This window comes from Cydia fagiglandana, chromosome 11 (genome assembly GCF_963556715.1).
Source record: "Cydia fagiglandana chromosome 11, ilCydFagi1.1, whole genome shotgun sequence".
Lineage (NCBI taxonomy): Eukaryota > Metazoa > Arthropoda > Insecta > Lepidoptera > Tortricidae > Cydia > Cydia fagiglandana.
Genome location: NC_085942.1, coordinates 5,777,493 through 5,799,595, shown reverse-complemented (window position 1 = coordinate 5,799,595; position 22,103 = coordinate 5,777,493). Strand labels below are relative to the sequence as shown.

Below are 22,103 nucleotides of genomic sequence, written 5' to 3'. Positions count from 1 at the left end.
GCGTACTTTTATTCGATGAGATGTCCATTGCTCCACATTTTGATTATAACTTAAGAAAAGATTCCATTGCTGGTTTTGTCAGCAATGGAGAGCAAACAATTAAAAACATTTCGGACCATGCATTAGTATTTATGATACGTGGAGTAATGTGCAACTACAAGCAGCCCGTGGCCTACACATTTTGCTCAGGGAGCACGAACAAAGCAGAATTATCCAAACAGATTAAATGTATAATTAGGAAACTGCACACCATAGGTCTACGAGTAGTAGCAACTGTTTGTGACCAAGGGGCGACCAACGTTAGTGCCATAAACACCCTTATTAGTGACAGTAAGGCAGAATATTTACGAAACAATGCCCAACTTCACGAGGAGATCTTTTTAGTGGACAATAATGAGGTCATTCCATTGTTCGACCCACCTCACCTCATAAAAGGTATCCGAAATAATTTAATGGAAAAGGACCTTAAATGCACCATTGATGGGGAGACCAAAATTGCGAAATGGACACATGTTGTCAACTTATTTAAAGAAGACCCCGCATACAAAGGCATACGGCTTGTAAATAAACTTACAGAACTGCACATCAATCCCGGCCACTTTCAAAAAATGAAAGTGAAACTGGCTACACAAGTGATAAGCCGAAAAGTGGCAGTTACTATGGGATATCTAGCACGTAAGTAAACATTATTTTTTTCATACTTATATTTTTTTAATAACATTATTTTTCGGCTCGGAATGCTTAACTTGTTGGTTGTGCAGTTCATAAACTGAAATTTTCTCATACGTTTTTGAAGAATAAAGAGAGGTGTTGAAAATAACATTCAAAATCGCTCTCCTTCTTGATGCGACTGGCAAATCATAAGTATTACTTTTTGGCAACTGGGGTTTTTAACCTAATTAGACCCCGCTGAATCCGAATTTGCCGGTTGCCCGATCGAAATCTTGCCCGGAAGTGAGATATTTAAGATTCAAGAGAGATCCAATTTATGCTATATTTAATCCTGCTTCCTATAAGGAATATTAGTTGAAATAGGAAATCTTTAAGAATTAATAACATTTTCTTCCTGCTTCCTATAAGGAATAGTTGAAATAGTAAATCTTTAAGAATTAATAACATTTTCTGTATTGTTTTCTTTTCCAGAAAACAACATGTTGCCGCAAGAGTGTACTCAAACAGCGGACGTTTTTTTGTTCTTTGATGAGCTGTTTGACTCGGTCAACGGCAGCTATGTCAATTCCAAAAAAAAAAGCGGAAAAGCATTGTTACGGGCAGTGACTCCGATGTCCGACCATAGAGCTGTATGGGCTAGGTCTAAACCTGTTTTAAATTCAATAAAATTTATTGTTCCAAGCAGTTATAAAGAGGTAAGTGTTCCAAGTGTTAATAACTGGTTACGCACAATCAACAATGCCGAATATCTAATCAAAATGTTATCTAGTAACTACAAATTAAAATCGGTTTGGATGAGACACTTCAATCAAGATCCGCTGGAAAATTTTTTTGGTTCGATCCGAAGCCATGGTTGCCGGAACACTAACCCAACCCCAGCTGGCTTTGAGTCGTCATTTGCCTCATTATTGGTTACAAATTTAAGTGGTCAGCAATCTGTAGGGACAAACTGTGAAGAGGATTCGTGCGAGCTAATATTTAAATCAATGGAGCAGTTATTTGATAACCCAAGCGCCACTGCACCAACAGAACTAAGTTACGAAAACATAGATTTAAATCACGTCTATGAGGCATTTGAAGGGAAAAAAAATAACCCCAGAATACTCGCACAGTTGCAATACGTTACGGGATATATATTAAAAAAAACCAAAAAAAATATTTTTAAAACCTGCCAAGTCTGTAAAGCCTGCTTATATGATGACACCTGTACAAGTGATTTTTTAAAAATACGCGAATTTGTAAAGGGAAAATTGTACTTAACATATCCTAGTAACTCGTTAGTCGAGGCCTTTTCAAAGTTGCAGGACTTGGTAATACACGTCTTAAAAACATCTCCCATTATGGCAAACATAAGGCTATTTATTAAGACCCATGTAAGCATGGAAATAGATTTTGAGTTCATTACCTGCGTCGAACACAAAACAGCTATAGTTGAATATATAGTAGAACTGTCTTGTAGATTTTTTATATTCAACTGGTGTAAAGACGTCAATAAAATTCTACAAGGCAGTTCTACTCTAGCTGACCACGACCGCGGAGACGAAGTGAAAGTCATGGCTTATAATTATTTCATGAAAAAAAAACATCATAAAAATAAATAATGCGGTTGGCAACTGTCAAAGTTTTGCATAGATGGCGCCATCATAGCTTGCCCCTTTTTCTATGATATTTGCCTTATAGTTGTGTTTGCTCAGAGCAAAAAAAGGTTAACCACGGCGTTGCATGAACAAGAGATTTCCTTTAGCAGGATTGGTCCTTAGGACCCAAGGATGGATTTAAGAAGTGGAGCCACCCAGATTTTTGATGCAGGTGGGGGGTGGGGGGGGGAGGGGGGTTAAGCGTCTGCGACGTTCGAGGTAAATAATTCTTTAAGTTTAGGTTCTAAGTTAAGTTTAGTATCATTTTCAACTAAATCAAAGATATAGACATAGATTTCATCGAAATTGGTTCAGCATTTATTGATTTCCCATACAATCCTACACCTTACCTTTCATTTTTAAGGTATTTTTTTTGTAATAAAAACTACCCTATGCAATTCACGATGCACATAGGTTGATTTGCCCGATTTAGGCGGCCAAAATCATTTCTAAATGGAATTAAAAATATAGAAAAAAAAAAATCTCAAAAGGCATTTATATTATCTCAATTAAATAGAAAACAAATTAAAAACATCAAAAAATATAATTAAAAATTAATTAAGAATTGATATTTAATCGAACAAAAATTTGACATAATTCTAGGGATTGACAGGACAAGCTATGATGGCGCCATCTGCTAAATACTTCGACCGGCCAAGCCCATTACATGTAGGTATGTATCGCCTACACTGTCAACTGTCCATCGGTGGACCTTATGCCTTTGCCACAAATGTTTCTTGTACTATATATTATCTCTATGGTAGGGTTGCCATAAGTGTGGGGGCTCAGACAGGGACATTTAAAGAAAACCGGCCAAGTGCGAGTCGGACTCGCCTTCCAAGGGTTCCATACGTTACACAATTTTCAACAATGTATATTTTGATGTGAAACGTGAGTGAAATGTTTAAAAAAGACCCGTAAGGGACGATCAAAAACTAAGTAATAAGTCCGACGCACGCTTGACTGCATATTTCTAATAGGTTTTTCTGTCATCTATAGGTAAGGAACTATTTAGTTTTTTTTTTTAATTTTAGTAGTTTCGGAGATAAAGAGGGGAAGTGGTCATTTTTTGTCTATTTACTTAAATTATTTCTAAACTATTAATCTTAAAATTATTAATAAAATATGTTTGAGATTCCCACAGCTCTATCACTTGATATATAACACCATATAGTTTGCAAAACTTTGTTTATTAACTGTCTCATTTACCCCCATAGACCTAGGATTCGCTTGCGCTTGACAGACAGCTGAAGTGTGCGAAAGGGAAGCCATCACGTATATGAACATCCCATGAGTGCGAAAGAGTCAGACTACCAATGAGAAAACGTAACCACTTTTGAGTTTGACGACGGCCGCGGACGGCCAAGAGCGTATAACGGTAATTTTCAAATTGAAAAATATACACGGATTAGGACGAAAAGTATTAAATAAAGTAATTCAGTGAAGATGGTGTCTTGTAGTGTGCCGGATTGCAGTGTCACAGGGCCAAATAATCCAAGCAATTACTAATTTCAGAGGATTTATGATATTCCGAACGAAATTTTCATAACGATATTGTGTCAAATTAACAGCGTAAAAAGTGTAAGAAGCCGGTTTATACAGTTCATTATAAGTTTTTCTTCCGTTCCGTGCTAATATTTTATCATATTAGTCAATAATTTAGGATATTTTGTGTAAAAACATAAACTGTTCGTTTACGCTAGGGCTTGACAAAATGTTCATATGACAGTATCGATAACTTGTCGGTATATTAATAGCTATGTAATTATTTCTTCACAAGACATCATTAAGATATTAGTTTTTATAACCGACTTCAAATAATAACGATTGTTATACCTTTTTGAAGGTGTTCATGTTTAGCGTGTCATGATAACTTCACTTTGCAACACAGTAAGAGTTACATTAAGATAAGTCTGTAACGATTTTGATGGCAAACGCAGTGCAATTGTTATTTATACGTCATAATGTCGTAGAATTTTAATGTTTAAAATAACACATTTGAAAAAGTAGTCGATAAAGCAATCAAACATCGACAGATTAGTAATATGTTGTAACATGACATCACTATGTTTGATCTCACATAGACAATTTACGCACACACTTGCATTTCATTTTTGGTCACACTTTTGAAGATTGAGAGTTGTTCTTTGTCATATAATTCTTTGGTTAAAAATAATATTACTTTCTACCCTGCAGAAAGGACACTTCCTTCAAAACCCCGAACTTTGACAGCGATTCAGGGACGAATCATGCTATCCCTTTCCAATGTACGGCGCTCCCTATCTTATCTTATCTGTGGTCGTGCACGCAAAAGGACGTCAACTGGTGCCAACCGTGGTATCCAGACGGGACTGTCGGGACGGGACTGTCGTGTGTCTGAAATTGGCGTGAATCTCCAGTTTTAGATTTATGGTTATATTAGAGCCCTCTGAATTGAAAAAAATCCCCAGAACAAAAATACTGGCCTCACAAATTGGTATTCTTGCGTCCGCACCTCATTTTATCGGTTATATCGGTCATTATCGGCGGTTGAATTCGGCGAGCCAAATTCGTATTTGCATGCGCACCTCCTGATTCGATCGAGCAATTGAATCAGATTGCCGAAAATTTGACTAATCTGGATACGCCTTTAATAATTGCCCGTAACAATGCTGAGCCGCGATGTGATGAGTCCACTTTTTTCCAATTCGAATAACTCGAATTGATGAACTCAGCCTCCTTGCGGATCATCCGTGGTCCAAAAGGAGCCGGTCACAAGCCCGGATAAACCTAAAGGCCCCAGTACACAATGGGCCATCGCCGGCCACTCCAAGGGACGCAGCCTTGCGGTAGATTGAGATAGCAATATCACTTGCTCCCTCTAACGCATAAATGCGTCCGTTGGAGTGGCCGGCGATGGCCCATTGTGTACTGGGGCCTTAACCTACTTAAAATAAATCATTTCACACCGTGCACGAAATAAAGCACCAGATAATTATTAGAAAAACATAGACAGCAGTGAGCCTAAAGCCCCCTCCAGACTATGCGCGTGAATCGCGGGCGAAGCCGCGAACGCGAGTGTGGAGTCTAGTTCGCTGATATGCGAAATCGACTCCAGACTCGCGTTCGCGGCTTCGCGCCGCGATTCGCGCACGAGTGTGGAGCGGGCTAGAGAGACACTAAAGTAATAAAGTGAGATAGACATATATACCTCTCTGACGTTGAGCAGGTCTGCAATGTATCTAGAGTATTTGAATTTATGGTATTATTGTAATTTTATTGTAATTAATATTGTTACATTTTAACAATTGATTAATATTAATAAAAGTTTAGTAATATATCTTAGCATAGCTAAAACAATTGACTAGTACAAAACGCCATTGAAAAAAGGAATAACAAAACGCCTATGTCAAGATTGGAACTGAAGATTGGACTTATAAGATGGACTGCACTGTCACTTTGCCATGCTAAATTGAACTTTATCACCGAGCCAGAAAGACGTTCGTACCAGACTAGAGAAAACGGTCCACTTGAGATAGCAAAGGTGGGTGGCGGTGTCTCACTCGCACATGTTGCCAATGTTAAAAATATACCATTGTGGTAGTATTTATATCAATATACTACTGAAATTAGTAAAATGAGAGCCAATACAGAATAAATAATTGCCAAAATTGAAATCCAAAGTCCTTAAACTTTGCAGACACAATTATGCACTGTTATAATAATAAAAAAACACATTGATAATAAAAGAAAAATAGAACTTTATCTAATTTACTGACTTTTGGGACGATACCAGAAACGTTATTGGGAATTTACCCTCTTTAGAAAATTTACTAGGAACGGCACATCACTAGTTTCTTTACATTTCACGACTCTTCTCTTTTCGCACAGATGGCCTAGCACCGTGAACACCGAAGTTCGCAAATTAATTTATCTTTCTCTTTTACTCCTATAAAGGAGTAATTACAGTGACAGAGAAAGATGCACGCAATTTAATTTAATATATTCAATGTTATCCTAATAACCTACATACATATGACGTATGGTCACCCTAATTAGAAAGAGATGCAATGGCCCACCTTGACTTCTCATGTGGACACACTTTTTGGCCGATCACACTCTATCACACACTCTATCCAGTTTACTCTCTACGTCCGTGGTACCGACGCTTACTTACGCCGATGTGGTACTTTAAAACGATATACGTAAAAATATTAACGTAACGATATTATAACTCTATCTAGTTATAATGTTATATAGTTATAGTGTTAGTAGTTATAATTTTATATGTCTTGCAAATTATTGTAATTAAAAAGCGGCACGGTGTGCACAAAATGGAAATTGCTAAATTAAAGAAAAAAAACAAAAAACAAACGCTCTCCTTAGATGAGACGGCACGTGCTGAAGCACTAAGGAGGGCGAACCAAATAGGGAGTGGTTCGGCCACGGAGGAGCCATCGAAGCTGGAGAGGCCACTGAAAGCCGGGGTACCTACCGGAACCCCAGCCCAGGTGGCTGATCCGGAGACGACGGATCCTTCGACAGCTGAGCCCTCTAAAGATAAACCGAGGACGGCTGAGAGTGGGACACCTGTTGAACCCTCGAAGCAGGTCATAGATCCCGGCTGGGAGATCAGGTGCAAACCGAGAGGGAAGCCTGCCCAGACCGAAACAGACCCACCACGGCGGAAGAAGCTTTCGCAGAAGAAGAGGCAGCGGCTCCAAAAGCGAAGAGAAGCAGATGGCCGCTCCTCTGAGACCAAGCAGGAGGTTGACGCCCCGCGGGAACAGGACGCGGGAGCGACGACGACTGCAAAACCAACCCAGGCAAAGAAACCAGAAGGGAAAGCCAAGAGGGCACGCCTGGACGAAACCCCCAGAGGCGACCATAAGAAGCAACGGATGGACGCCTCCTCGGGGACAAAGGAACCACCCTCCTCCTATGCGGCGGCAGCAGCGGCAGATCTGACGGTGGCGATCACCAACGTTCGCACGGGCAGACTGACGCAGCAAGACGCTGCAGAGGTGGAGCAGAAGATCGGGGACGCCATCTTCCAGGCGGCCATTGAGACCGATCTGGATACCGTAGTGGAGGCCCCAGCGTTCTCGGGTAGACCCAGTTTTGTGGATGGGTACCTGAAGCTGTGGTGCCAGAACGCAAACACCAAGGCGTGGCTGATGAAGTGGTTGGAGTCGGCCACCCTTCAAAACGGAGACCATCTAGTTGGAAAGAGGGAGGACGAGATGGTTCGGAACATAAGGTGCGGTATCCTGATCCCGTCCCTAGAAGAAAATCTCACCAAGGTTGGAAGAGTCCTAAACTTTCAGAACCCCTGGGCCATGGTGAGGAAGTGGACTCTTCATCATGCGATCCCCCTTAAGAAAAGGGCCTGCACCCTACTCCTGGTGGGAATACCTGAGGACGTTGTTCAAGCGGTGATGGAAAAGGGAAGGAGACTGAACTACCTATGTGGGACAGTCTACATCCGTTTCCAGCACAGCGGAGGGCGCTTCAGAGATTCGCCACCGAGGAAGAACACACCGGAGGGGAACATAGACAGAGGGGAGGACAACACCGCAGAGAGCGCACCCGCAACGAACACCCCCTCTGCCATGGACACTGACAACGCGGAACAACACACCTCCAACATCGAGGAAGGCATTCTGCTGGACTCCGAGGACGAGGATGGCCTACCAAAGGGGTTTAGTCTCCTGGACCTAAAGGGAAAGGCGGCGGAAGAATTATCCTCCGATGCTGCCTTCCCAATGTAAGGTCCTCCAGCACCGAACTACGGAACCGGAGTAGTAGGTATCAATTATATTTTTTATTTTTGACGATCTTTTTGTGAAATTCTTAGAATTTTATCTGTATAATAATCAGACATCGTAACTTTTCCAGCATTTTTGGTGCAGCGGAGTGATGTTAACAGAATTGGTATAAATAATTTAACCCTAATGGTTAATTACGTTAATATTATCCTTAATTTACCATTTTAGTTGAAATTATCTATACCAATTCTGTTAACACCACTCAGCAGCACCAAAAATGCTGAAAAATGTATGATGTCTGATAATAGTCCGATGTTATTATGGAATAATATTAACATCAATAAATTGCTCTGTTAATTAGATTAAGATAATATGTACCTAATAATAACTATTCATAAGTGCTTGTTCCTAGGCCTACATGAATAAAGCATATTTTGATTTTGACTTCAAGTTTGCTGGACATTTGGTGCGAGATACACAACACACAAAATAAAACACTGGTGATTTTTAGTTGAGCATAAACCATTTCGTATTTAGGTGGCGCACCGCAGTTCAGCATACCTCGACACATCAAAAGGCGAGCGGGAGGACAGGAGGACGCCGACACCGCAGTGGCGGTCGCGGCGCGGCGAGCGGTCGGGTCGGCTCGCCGTACGGCGAAATCAGCAGGCAGCAGTTCCGAGTCATGTGTCATGTACGGATCATCTTCATACTTACTAATAGTAGCTTTGGCTTAGAAAACAGTGTTTGATATTATTAACGGTAACGATGACGTATTACGGTTTTTGTAAAAAGGATCTAGTATTTAAAGTGGAGACAGCGATCGGACCTTTCGTTCCCATCTATGGTTGTCGCTGCTGTCGTCGCCAGTCGCTCAATGACGTGGCCAAGCCGTAAGTCCTTTATGTCAATTTCAGCATTTTAAAAATTTCTGAAATCTGGATCGACAAAAAAATCTATATTGTCATGGTATGGCATGACCAGATCGTCACAAAATTTAACGAAAATAGTCATAGGAAGACTACTAATCCAGTAAACTTGTCGAATTTTGTAACGTGGTTCTTCTGCGTCAAATCCGGTAATAGTTGCATAGAGGTTCACAATTCCTTTATTTAGTTTCGTTTATATATGTTATAGTCCTTTCCGAACGACCTAGCAAATCGAATTAAAGTTCTTACATTCAACTGGGAATTCACGGGCCACACGGCTGGCTGCACTTTCGCCTTAGACTTTGTCAATGGTTGGCCAAATGTCGCAGCGCAAGTAGCAACGTGAAATCCAACATTTGACTAAATGTGTAAACCTGCAAATTCCAGAGCTCAGTCCACCTGTGGCTCCGGAGAGCACACAGTACTGCTCTGCTTTTCCTGGCCGTCGTGGGGCGCCTGTGACGTCCCGCCAAGACCTACGCGCACACTCCACCACAGCGCCGCTGCCGCGCCATGCAGAGAACGTGCCACTCTTTTTAACCAGGTCACATCAATTGGCTAATATTAAAACAAGTACCGTAAAACGGGGTCAACAGAAATCGCGGGGTGAATAGAGAAATTTTGAACTTTTTCTTTCAAGTTGTTATATTTAAAAACATACATCTCTAAAATCAAATATTTTGGAATAAGTATATAGTAGACTATTTATTCTCTACATTGATACCAAAAAAAGTAAATCAAACTGCCTAAAAGTTAGATTTTTTTGACTCTAAACGAAGGCCTCACCGAGGTAAGAAATGAAGCCTGTCTGAACTTTGTTCTAGTGGTAAATGTAGTGACATTAACGTAGTGATAGCCTAATCCAAAGGATTAAATAATAAATATTATATGACAAGAATTACACAGATCGACCTAGTCCCACAGTAACCTCAATGAGGCTTTTGTTGTGGGTACTAGACCACGATATATATATACATAGAAACATCCATAACGAACAAATATGCATTAATGCGATAAGTTAAGTTTTCTTACTATTAAGTTATTCCTTATCGAAGAGATCGTAAACCATTGTACTGATGTGACTTTAAACCCTGACGATGGAACTGGAACTGTTTAAAGGAACCGTGGCCGTCATTTCAGGCCGTGCTGGCGAATCGAACGATCACAGTGATAAGTGTACGTAACTTTGCTATAAGATCTATAAGTACTTACTTTTAAGATTTTTTACACACAATTCAACGAAAATTTAATTATTCAATTCCACGCAAACGAAGTTGTGGGCGTCAGGTAGTCCGACATAATTATAGGCTATTATAGTAAAATGTTTTTTAAGAAATGTGTAGGGCCATCTAGGGTTGCCAGATGGTCGGGATTTGGCGGGATTCTCCCGATTTTTAGCATGTGTTCCCGATTCCCGACAAAGTCTAAACTGTCCCGAAAAACAGCTTCACGTTATAAAACAACAATTTCAAGTTCTGAACTGTCGTCGAGCGAGCGAGCTGACGTAGTGCCAATAATGTAAAATATCGTTGTTTTTAAAACAATTACTTTAATTTCAATGTATTTTTTTCCCGACTTAAGTCCCTAAATCCCGAAAAAATTTTGTTGTTTCCCGATAATAGCGCCTTTCGATCTGGCAACCCTAGGGCCATCTCATCCATCACCATCAGCCACCCAACATTATAACATTTATAACATAACACAGACATCATCCAGACGTCACTAGGCTGCTGAGGAAAGAAAATAGAATAGTATGTTTTGGAAAATAATGGAACATTTCGTCTCTGTACTATATACGTATTAAAATTAAAAGTCTCGGGGATCGCACTCAGATACTTTGTGAACAATTAGTGCCAAGCGAAAACATACGCTCGTACCTCTAAGCTAAACCGAAAAAGTGGCAGATTATGATGTTGACTCCACGGTATACATAATAAGTAATAATGGGACTGGTCATCATTATCCCAAGAAAAATCGAAGAAATACAGGAGAATCCCAATTTGTAATTGCAATATGTCTAAATTCCAATTTGTAATAGCACAGCCTGGCCGTGAGCTACATTCCCAGTAAATAAATAGTTAAAAACCGGGCAAGTGCGAGTCGAACTCGCGCACGAAGGGTTCCGTACCATAAAGCAAAAAAAAACCGAAAAAAATGCAAAAAGAAAACGGTCACCCATCCAAGTACTGACCACGCCCGACGTTGCTTAACTTTGGTCAAAAATCACGTTTGCTGTATGGGAGCCCCACCCAGCAAACATTTTTGGTCGATATTCCGAAAAAGGCACCTATTTTAGGTCGCACAATTTAGGAGACCAAAATGAGGCACGTCGAATCGACGTCGTGGGCACGTGCCGGCGACATAAATGGGGAAAAAACGCACGTGCCGGCGACGTATTTATTGACGGTAAATTAGTGATTACAACCATTAGGTCAACACTAGGTCATGTTTCCGACGTGGATTCGACGTCGCCACGACGTGCCGCGTAGTGAAAATGTACTAATTTGGTATTCTTTACCACCTTTAGACGTGATGGCGACATATTTTTATCCATATAATTACTCTGCGAGGCAATATTTAGATGAGACGCGATGAAGAGAAAAAAGAGACACAAACATTTTACGCTTATATATTCTTTTCACTCAGAAACAAAATGTCTAACAAGAAAACAACTTTAAGTTGTGCAATGATAATGGCGGCCACTAAGTCATGTAAAATAATTTAGGCCGATTACGCTGATGGAGAACGATGAAATCTAGTGTACAGAAAATTTTTTCGTGCAGTATGTTAGGTTTACATACAAAACTATCGATGGGCTTTTGAAATATTTAAGTTTTCAACATTTTATAAAATCAAAATGCATATATTTGCTTGTAATTGAGTGTTGTAATTGAATATTTGTGTGTGTGAGTGTATTGACTTGATCAAAAATATTGTTTTATTTTGAATATTAGCACAATGAAGTACCGTGCGATGGCACCATTCAAGATATAACAACTTAAGTTATGCAATTTCATATTTAGCATCTCGTTATAATGAAAGAAAATGGCGGCACAACCTTATGGTATTGATAGTACTTTACAAGTGATTTTAACTACATGGTCGCAATTTGGTATCTATTTTAAGTAACATTTACCTAAAATTAGTAGCTAAATCGACATAAAATCGACGACCTAAAGGTCTCCGTATAAGAAATAATTACGTCGCAAATACACCTAAAATGTCTTATTAGTACATTTGACCTATTGGTCAGACTTTGCAGTTAATTTTACCTAATATTTCGACTTATTTTCAACCATTAAGTCCCTGACTTCATGGTCCCCGTATAAGAAATAATTACGTCGCATATACACCTAAAATGCCTTATTAGTACATTTGACCTATTGGTCAGGGTTCGAAGTTAATATTACCTAATATTTCGACAGATTTTCAACCATAAAGTCCCTTACTTCATGGTCTCCGTATAAGAAATAATTACGTCGCATATACACCTAAAAGGCCTTATTAGTATATTTGACCTATTGGTCAGGGTACGAAGTTAATTTTACCTAGTAATACGACTTATTTTCAACCATTAAGTCCGTGACTTCATAGTTCCCGTATAAGTAATAATTACGTCGCAAATACACCTAAAATACCTTATTAGTAGATTTGACCTATTGGTCAGGGTTTAAGGTTAATTTTACCTAATATTTTGACTTATTTTCAACCCCTAAGTCCCTGACTTCATGGTGTATTTATGAAGTGAAATTTACGTTTTATTATCCCTATATTTTGACTTGGAAGTAAAAGTGTACAATACGTAAAATAATTGGTGACTTAGGACGTCATTTTCACTTAAATTGGAAAAATCTTCTTCGAGCCTAGGAAAAAATACTTAAAATGTTTGCTGGGCACTTAAATCTTTATTTTATTCTGTTTTTAGTATTTGTTGTTATAGCGGCAACAGAAAGACATCATCTGTGAAAATTTCAACTGTCTAGCTATCACGGTTCGTGAGATACAGCCTGGTGACAGACAGACGGACGGACGGACAGCGAAGTCTTAGTAATAGGGTCCCGTTTTACCCTTTGGGTACGGAACCCTAAAAACCATGATTACGCGAAGCAGAATTTTGAATGCACGAAACAGCGACATCTACGTGGAAACTTATCTAAATGTACGGATATTTGTTAAACTTTCAATTGTAATTTATATATAAGATACCTATTTATATTAAATCCGTGGTCTCTGCCTACCCCTCCGGGAAATAGGCGTGATTATATGTATGTATGTTATATTCAATTGTAATTTATTTTTGTAATTGTACATAAGGCCGTAGGCCCGACCTGAGGTTGTCAAGACACTTTTCCTACTGGGTCGTGTTTAAGCTCCAACTTCCCCCTCTCGTGTGACGCTTCGGGCCTTCGGCCCTACGCGGAGCTCGGCCTTCGGCCTTCGCGAGCCTCGACAATACTTAACTTTGAGTGTATAGGTACCCTAAAAAATCTACCGATCACTACCTGGTAGGTACATACCTCTGTACCTGTATTCTTTTCGTATGATGGACTTTTAAAATTACAGGTGAGCCCCATGTTTCCAACCAACAAGACAAACGAAAGAGACTGCAGGCTACACAAGTACTACTATTGGATATCTAGCAGGTCAGCTAAATTCAATTAAAGTGAATTATGAATTTGTCACTCTAATTACGCCGTAATGAGAGTAAACGAGAAAGATGCCCGCAATTAGCAAACTTCGGTGTTCGCGGTAGACCCCCAGCGCTGATTTAAATATCGTTTTATGTAGATAATTTATAATCCATGCATTAGTCTTCCTACGTCTAGAAATATATTTTTCATTAGATAGCTTTATTTTTCCACTTTGAGCTATGTGAAGTAAAATCTGCTAGAGTGTTTGATTACAGTCAACAAAATAGGTATATCTATCCATGCACCGCAATATAACAGCGATACAGGAATTGCGAACTTGTGTTAATTAAGACGAAACAGGAGCTGAGTTTTAAATATTTTAGGTAAATATACCCGTCTCGTTAACGGAAGCGGCTCCTTAAACTAGTGCGATAAGGACAAGGCGAAAAATCCTGCGTAAAAATCTCAAAAATCCAGGTTTCGTACTCGACTGTTTCCTACTCCAAAACTTAACCAATCGTAACCAAATTTGGAAATCTAAATAATTATGAAATTATCTGTGTAGGACCGTTTTGCTTTTTTGGCTAATTGATGTCAGTTTTGAATACTATGCCTCTCATTGCGGCATAGTCAATGAGGCCATTTTTGAAGGGCTCTAACGCCTTAAAAACAAAAATATCAAAAAAAGCAAAACGGTCTGACACAGATATTAACAATAATATTAATCTGTGTTGAAAAAATCATTACTCTAACATCAAAACCCACGGAGGAAACAATCGAGTACGTTTGTATGGAGAAATGACCAATTAATTAATTTTAATTGTAACTGGTTCCCCGCGATACAGGCGTAGCCTAGTGCGGAGACCCCTGCAATATTCTGTTACGTGTTTTTATTGATAATAAAATGTATTCTTATTCTTATATTCTTACTTTTAAAATTACAGGTGATGAGCCCCATGTTTCCAACCAACAAGACAAACGAAAGAGACTGCAGGCTACACAAGTACTACTATTGGATATCTAGCAGGTCAGTTAAATTCAATTAAAGTGAATTATGAATTTGTCACTCTAATTACGCCGTAATGAGAGTAAACGAGAAAGATGCCCGCAATTAGCAAACTTCGGTGTTCGCGGTAGACCCCCAGCGCTGATTTAAATATCGTTTTAAGTAGATAATTTATAATCCATGCATTAGTCTTCCTACGTCTAGAAATATATTTTTCATTAGATAGCTTCATTGCGGCATAGTCAATGAGGCCATTTTTGAAGGGGTCTAGCGCCTTAAAAAAGAAAAATATCAAAACGGTCCGACACAGATATTGACAATATTAATCTGTGTTCAAAAAATCATTGCTCTAGCATCAAAACCCACGGAGAAAACAATCGCGTTTTCCCAGATATAAGACTTAGCTAGATCGACTTTCCGCCCCCGATAACCCCCATATAGCAAATTTCATTTAAATAACAAGAATTGCTCGTTTAAAGTTATAAGATAAGATAAGATACCGCCCATTAAATTCTATATTTTTTTTGTAAATACATAATTTACATCGCGGTCGGGGATCGAACGTGCGACGCGGGTTTAGTTATTATGTTATTAATTTTGAAATCTTTTACTAGCTTTTATTTAGTTTCACCTGTCCCGTTGTCTGTAATCAAATCTTGCAAGTTAAATTTGATCGGTGCCGGTGATTGAGCTGAAATACAGTCAGCGATAAAAGCTTGTACCAAAAATGTAATTTTTGCCAAAAACTTATTAAAATTTGCATTTTTATTTTGATATAGAATCGTTTATTTTAACGCCCTCTTTCGACAGCTCTTAAAGTCACAATAGACCTCACCTTGCTATTATTATTATTTGTTATTAATTACTATGTACTATAGTTCGTTTTTTTTAGCAATAGAAATAAGGTAAACAATCTTGATGTGACTTTTAATTGAAAAACACATTTTAAAAATAAGTTACGGCAAATATGTAACAATTATGTATGTAATACGATCATATATGCTTTCATAAGTAATAGTTCTTAATTTACAAAACGCGCTTTTCAATCAAAAGACATGTCAAGATCGTTTACCTTCTTTCAACTCCTTTCTAATGCTAAATAAAACGAAGTATAACAATTAGTAAAGAACATTATTTATTTTGCTGAAGCATATTTTAATCTTGTTAAAACTAAAAAAGGATACAAATTGCAATCAAAATTACAAATAAAAATTAAACACAAAAAGTTCACCTTTCCTGGGAATCGAACTCAAGTCACATGCGATCACACATTTTGTTCCGAAGCAAAATGCCAGCAATATGACTGTAAATGAGGGCTAGCGTTCTTTGCTCACCAGTTGGCGCCACTGTTGATGTTGGTCCAGTAAAACAGAAGTTATCAAAATTCTTACATGGGGCTATTCATAAATTACGTCATTTCAAATTAGGGGGGGGGGGGGGTCTGGACATCGGATGACGGTAGCATGACGTAGGAGGAAACGGGGTCATTCGAAGCATGTTTTTTGGATGATTTTAGGGGGTGGGGGGGGGGGGTGTCAAAAATCTTATTTTTCTAAATGCATATAAGTATTTTAGTTGGCACTTTTTTTTATAAGTACCACTAGTATTTATTGAGCTATAGCTATGGTTTACCATGATTATAATCAAAGATTTATCACAATTATGAATATGGAGTGAAAATAGCGATAATTAAAAGCTTGGAACCCCGAAAACTTCTATTCATTTGACATTTTGAAAGACCTCCATCTACACTAGCGCGGGTTTACTTATTAATTTTGTAATAAATATATTTTAAAATAAACACAAAAAGTTCACCTTTCCTGGGAATCGAACTCAGGTCACATGCGTTCACACATTTTGTTCCAAAAGCAAAATGCCAGCAATATGACTGTAAATTAATCTAGTTGTTTTTAGAATTTTTAGGTTATTACAATAGTGACATAATGTTTTATAACTCAATAAAATTTTCTTTGTTGCTTTTTTTTTCAGAACACAAGAAGAGTCTCAAGGCTGCAGGAGTGCACTTAAACAGCGGGCGATTTATAAATATAGTTACGAAAAGTAGGTACTTAGTTCGAAAAGCTGCAGAACAATGTTACGGGCTGTGACTCCAATCTCAGGCGGTTGGTAAAGAACTTGTGCGGTGGTTTTCTAATAGAAGGCAACTGAACTTTGGGACTAAAACTAATTTAAATATTACACTTTTCTTAGTGAACATGATAAAAATGACCTTGATCCAGACAGCCTACGGACTGGGTCAGCTAGTAACTTCTTACCAATCGCCTCAGTTAGGCCTCTCACTAAAGTCCAAGAAGCAGCGAGCATGCAGGAGGGACCAAAAGTCAATGAGTACATTTTTCACTCGACGACTATTTAAGGCACATCACACACTACCTGAACCAGTACCTAATAGTAAAATGGCACCTGTCTTTTTGTATAATACCGGTTATTACATCTACCCGGGGCCCAGGGCACTCTTTGTACAGCAGTTTTCCGTTATACTTAATATCTAATAATACATAACCCTTCGTATGCCTTTGTTAAACATTTGCTACTGATTTAATAACCTACTGATATGACAAGGCATACGAAAGGTTAAGAGGAAATAGGACAACCGCTTCTTCAAACAAACGTAATCCCCATTTTGCTCTCAGGATATTGACATTATGGAAAATTATTTTTACATAATTTAATTTATACTTATTATTCTTATTAACTATTATTACTTAGCTATGCCTCTACGTATGACATTTTTCGATTTATTGGTTAATAAGTATAAGAAAAAGAAGCGAAAAACAAGTCCCCTAGGTATTTTTTTAAATGTTCCTAACACTTTTTTAATAACAAAATTTTTTTACACTTAAAATACGTGAGTGACCCGTTTTTAATATATTTAATATGTTCCTAATACTTATTAGGAACTATAGGGGGCAGCACAGGAGCCGTCGCTATAAAAAAATAAAAATAATAACAAACAAAAAGTTCACCCTAGGTGGGATGCGAACCCGGGGTCACAATGCGTGTACACTTTATGAAACCATGCATAAGGTCCATCGATGGATAGTTAAGAGTATTGCTGTTTGTACCTAAGCCGGTTTTCTGAAAGGAAAAACTCAGCGCAAAAAGTAAAAAAAAAAACGAAAAAGTTCACCGATGGCGGGAATAGAACCCAAGTCTCAAGCGAACACTTTGTCCTAAGTCAAACATACCTAAGCTGCTTGCTAGATTCAGACCAGACATGCAAGTGTTATATTTTAAATGTCCAACAGCTATGAAATTATGATTTTAAAATAACACTTTGCAAGTCTTTGCTTTGAAAAACACTGCAGCGTTACCTTGGTCTTACTCTGCCACCCTAGTTAGTAAGCATGCTAAAAGCAGTTTTTCGGAATTATTTGTCGATTAATGTCTATAAGGAAAAATTACGAATTATAATAATGTAAAAAAAAACCGCCCAAGTGCATGTTAGTATCGTGCACGAAGGGACTCCGTTACTCAAAAAAGGGAAAAAATGACGTTTGTTGTATGGGAGCCCCATTTAAATATTTATTATAATGTGTTTTTAGTATTTGTTGTTATAGCGGCAACAGAAATACATCATCTGTGAAAATTTCAACTGCCTAGCTATCACGGTTCATGAGGTACAGCCTGGTGACAGACAGACGAACAGACAGTCTCAGATAACGGTTAAGTATACTATTCAGTTATATATTACTGTGACAGAGACATTGGGCGTTTCGTTCGCTACGGAGTGTGAACGATTTGCAACTTGGCTATGCACCCAGCTACCTCGCACATCTCTGGTGGAAACGCAGCCTAAACCTGAGATGTTAAGACATCGCCTTGGTTACATTTATTTCGAAAATACAATTCGCGATATCTTTTTTTCGGTACCTACTATTCTCATTTAGACTTTTAGTTTCATTTTTGTACTTCGTTATTGATACTTTTAGTTTTTTAAATTTCTTGACAATAATAGGTATTTAGACATTTTAGACGTTATTATTTTAAGTCATTTTTCCTTACGACATTAGTCGCCTGATTCGTTTTCCGTTCCACATAATATCAGGACACCGTTATGTCCGTTACCAATATACTTTTTAAGAGGAAAGACGACGAAAAAATATTAAGTATTGAATATTATCGGCAATTCAAGGCAAATATTTTTTTTTATTTTTAAAATATTGTTAAGAATCTTCTGATATTTTGTAAACGAAAAAAATAACGGAAAAAAAATAACAAACAAAAAGTTCACCCTAGGGATTCGAACCCGGGGTCACAATGCGTGTACACTTTATGAAACCATGGTTTCAACCTTATTACAAAAAGCATAAGGTCCACAGTTGGATAGTTAAGAGTATTGCTGTTTGTACCTAAGCCGATACTGCTACCGGCAGACAGGTAGAATAACGTTTTTCGATTTTGTGATTTTGGCTGTAGTAGACCCTCAGATATCATTCGCGCGCCAAAAGGCTAGGTGTAAATTACATTACGACTATTACGAGTAATAAAAGCCCGATATAAGTCGGTCATAAAAAAAATTGTTTATTTCCGAAAAACATTTCTTGGATACAGTTATAACAAAGCATACTAAAGCAATTCACATGTACCTTGCTTATTGTGTACCTACTTAACTGACGGAAGGGGCGCAGCTATAAGTTAGTTATCGACAGTGATATCAGCATTTCACTTCTACTCTACGTACCTATTGTTTACGTACCTATTAAGCGACGGGCGATACGTATTAATATGTGAAACTAGACGAGTTTATTTTCGAATAGAGATAGAAATAAATCTAATTATTTTACTACAAATAGGTGTACCTAAGTATAGTTTGTCAAAAGACATACTGTATATTAACATGAAAGGTATTGAAATCTGTAATTATATAGTTTGGTAAACAAGTAATTGTCAGTAAAAAACTGTTACGGAAAAGAGAGTACTGAGCTATAACCGCGAAAATCAAAGGTTCGCAAATTGTGGGGATCTTTCTCTTTTACTCCAATGAAGGCATAATTCTTCATTGCAGTAAAAGAGAAAGATCCCCGCAATTTGCAAATTTCGGTTTTTGCGATAGCCTCTCTGTTCTTTCTGCTTACCTATTACAATTCGCAAGTTGTTGTGTAAAATGCTCCACTGACAAACGACTCTTCCCAAACTATAGATTACAGGTAAACCTACCTGGTAGGTAGGGTTTACCTAGTTTATTTAAAGTTAGCAAATATCTACCTAAGTTAACAATGTAACGATAGGTATATGGTCTGGCAAACCAAATTTGTTAGTAGAAAAGGCGGCAAATTGAAAAAAAAATGGCGGGAATATTCTATCATCTCCCATATGAAATTTGAATTTTGCACCTAAATGCTTGGTTTGCCAGGCGATATTAGATATGTACTTACCTGTATTTGGTTACATGTGGCCACTACAAGTGTATAAGTGGGTGAATCAACCTGTTTTCCCACTCATTGCCATAGTTATGGTTTTCTGAACTACAAAACAATAGGTACTCATTCCTTTCTTTTGGGTGCTAGTATTAGCGTAACACTACAAAGACTCTTTCTGAAAGATTATTTGCCTAAAGTGTCATTCTATGGAACTTGCTAACTACTTATGTAAACAAAAGTCGGAAGGAAGTTCATCATTCAGAGACAATTTCAATGTTTACGTAGTTGTATGTTTACATAGTTAGCAAGTTCCATAGAATGACACTTTATGTTTGATATGAGACAGTCCCTGGACACAATAGGGCTTATTACACTTATTCTGCCTTCAGACGGCTGACGATTGCCCCGATATCGGGCAAGAATCGTTTTCCGTTTCATGTGGTTTCATGAAATATTGTCACATAGTTCACAATATTTCTTGGTGTAAAAAATAGTTCAACTACAAAAGTATCAACCATGTTTGCCAATTCGAGACAAAGTATTTGTTACAATTGAAATATTAAAAATTGAAATATTGTTGACGATGTCCTTATATTTCGTGAAACGCAAAACGATCTTGCTCGGGCGCACCGTCGGCCACGATCGCATTAAGGCCCGACGGTGTGGAAGTGTAATAAGCGCTTATAATGTACATAACGTCAAGGAATAGTTGACTCACCCATTTTTTTAGTAGTTGTGACGTGGCTTCGCCAGTCTCCTTTGTGTCTTTTGAGAGTGTGTGGTACATGTATGGTAACGAATATTGTCAGCTAGAGGTCGGTTCTGTAACTTCCAACAACTTCTGTAAACAGGATTGTCGTCCGTACAAACATAGCTAACGTAATGTTACATTTTAAGTAAAAATTAAGGATGACTCACGCTAGACCGGGCGGGATCCGAGCCGAGGCGTTCGACACGTCATTTTCTATGACGGCTGATCGGTGTTCACGTGGTGCTTTCCATATAAAACGAAGCGCTGGTACTCCGGCTCGGTCTCAGCCCTGTCTCATAGCGTGAGTCATCCTTTATGGTGATCTCCTTATTAGAAATATAAGGACTAAATATATCCTGTCACAAGTGTAACAGGATAATTTCTGCTGAGAGGGACAGCTCTTGTTAGCAGAAAGTATCCGGTAGCAGAAAAGGTATAATCGAGATGATTCCTCCGACGATCTCACTCCTCACATTTTTTTTAGACAGAATAGCATAATAAATAGCTAGTATTTATTTGTGACTATATCCTAGAGCCTCAGCGCCCGTTTTTGTACCCGTTTACTATCTGTGAATTATGTAGAATATTGTAAAATATAGTTAGTAGGCAATATAAATTGTGACTACCTGATAGTTATATGTTTTTTTTTTATAATCAGGCAGACCACTAAGCTTATACTGTTTAACTTAGGTATTTTTAGACACTCGCGCGACTTGTAGGTACCTATACAAACACCACCACCAGACCAGTACAAACGGCAAATATCAATTTACGCTTTTCCTACTGACATATTGGTTTGCCACTTACAATTATAATGTACCTACCTGAAATATGCTTACAGTCCCTTTTTTTAGCATTAGAAAGAACTTCGCAGAAGTAAGCTTGTGGTCCAAATCCGGCACTTTTAGCGGTAATAATTTGAAGTAAATTATATGTATTGACCATGCTTCATTAGATAATTCAATAATTATTAACAATTAAAGACCCTGATAAAAACTGCACGCTTGCTTCTGTGGAGTTCTTTCTAATGCTAAAAAAACGAACTATAGGTATCGATTGCAATGTATTATTAGTTACTGCAATAAAGAATTTGTATTTCCAGTTCGATTGTCAAAGGCTCCATTAGTAAGTACCTAGGTGATCATAGGTCCTAGATCCGGATCATCCGGGGGCTTACGAGAACTTGCTTACTCGTCGAGATATGACGAGTATATTGTATTTTAAATTGTTAAAAGATTTTTATAGTACTTTTTGTTGTGTTGCTGTAACTTTGTTAGTGGATTTGTTTAAAATTACTGTTAAATGTTATAAAATTTGGTAAATAAAGTAATTTAACCATTTTAAAA

At 38.1% G+C, this 22,103-nt stretch overlaps 1 protein-coding gene and 1 long non-coding RNA gene across 3 annotated transcripts; both read left to right on the top strand.

The window, feature by feature from the left end:
- Positions 1 to 6,622: 6,622 nt before the first annotated feature.
- On the top strand, positions 6,623 to 8,090 carry LOC134668609 (uncharacterized). The gene has a single exon (XM_063526047.1). The coding sequence runs from the start codon at positions 6,623 to 6,625 to the stop codon at positions 8,057 to 8,059; it is 1,437 nt and encodes a 478-aa protein (XP_063382117.1). The 3' UTR covers positions 8,060 to 8,090.
- A 1,346-nt stretch (positions 8,091 to 9,436) lies between these two features.
- Positions 9,437 to 22,103, top strand: LOC134668798 (uncharacterized). Of its 2 annotated transcripts, XR_010098829.1 has the most exons (4): positions 9,437 to 9,529; positions 13,549 to 13,628; positions 14,561 to 14,643; positions 16,612 to 22,103. It is a non-coding gene; the product is annotated as an uncharacterized LOC134668798 (long non-coding RNA). The 2 variants fall into 2 exon arrangements; XR_010098830.1 differs by lacking the exon at positions 14,561 to 14,643.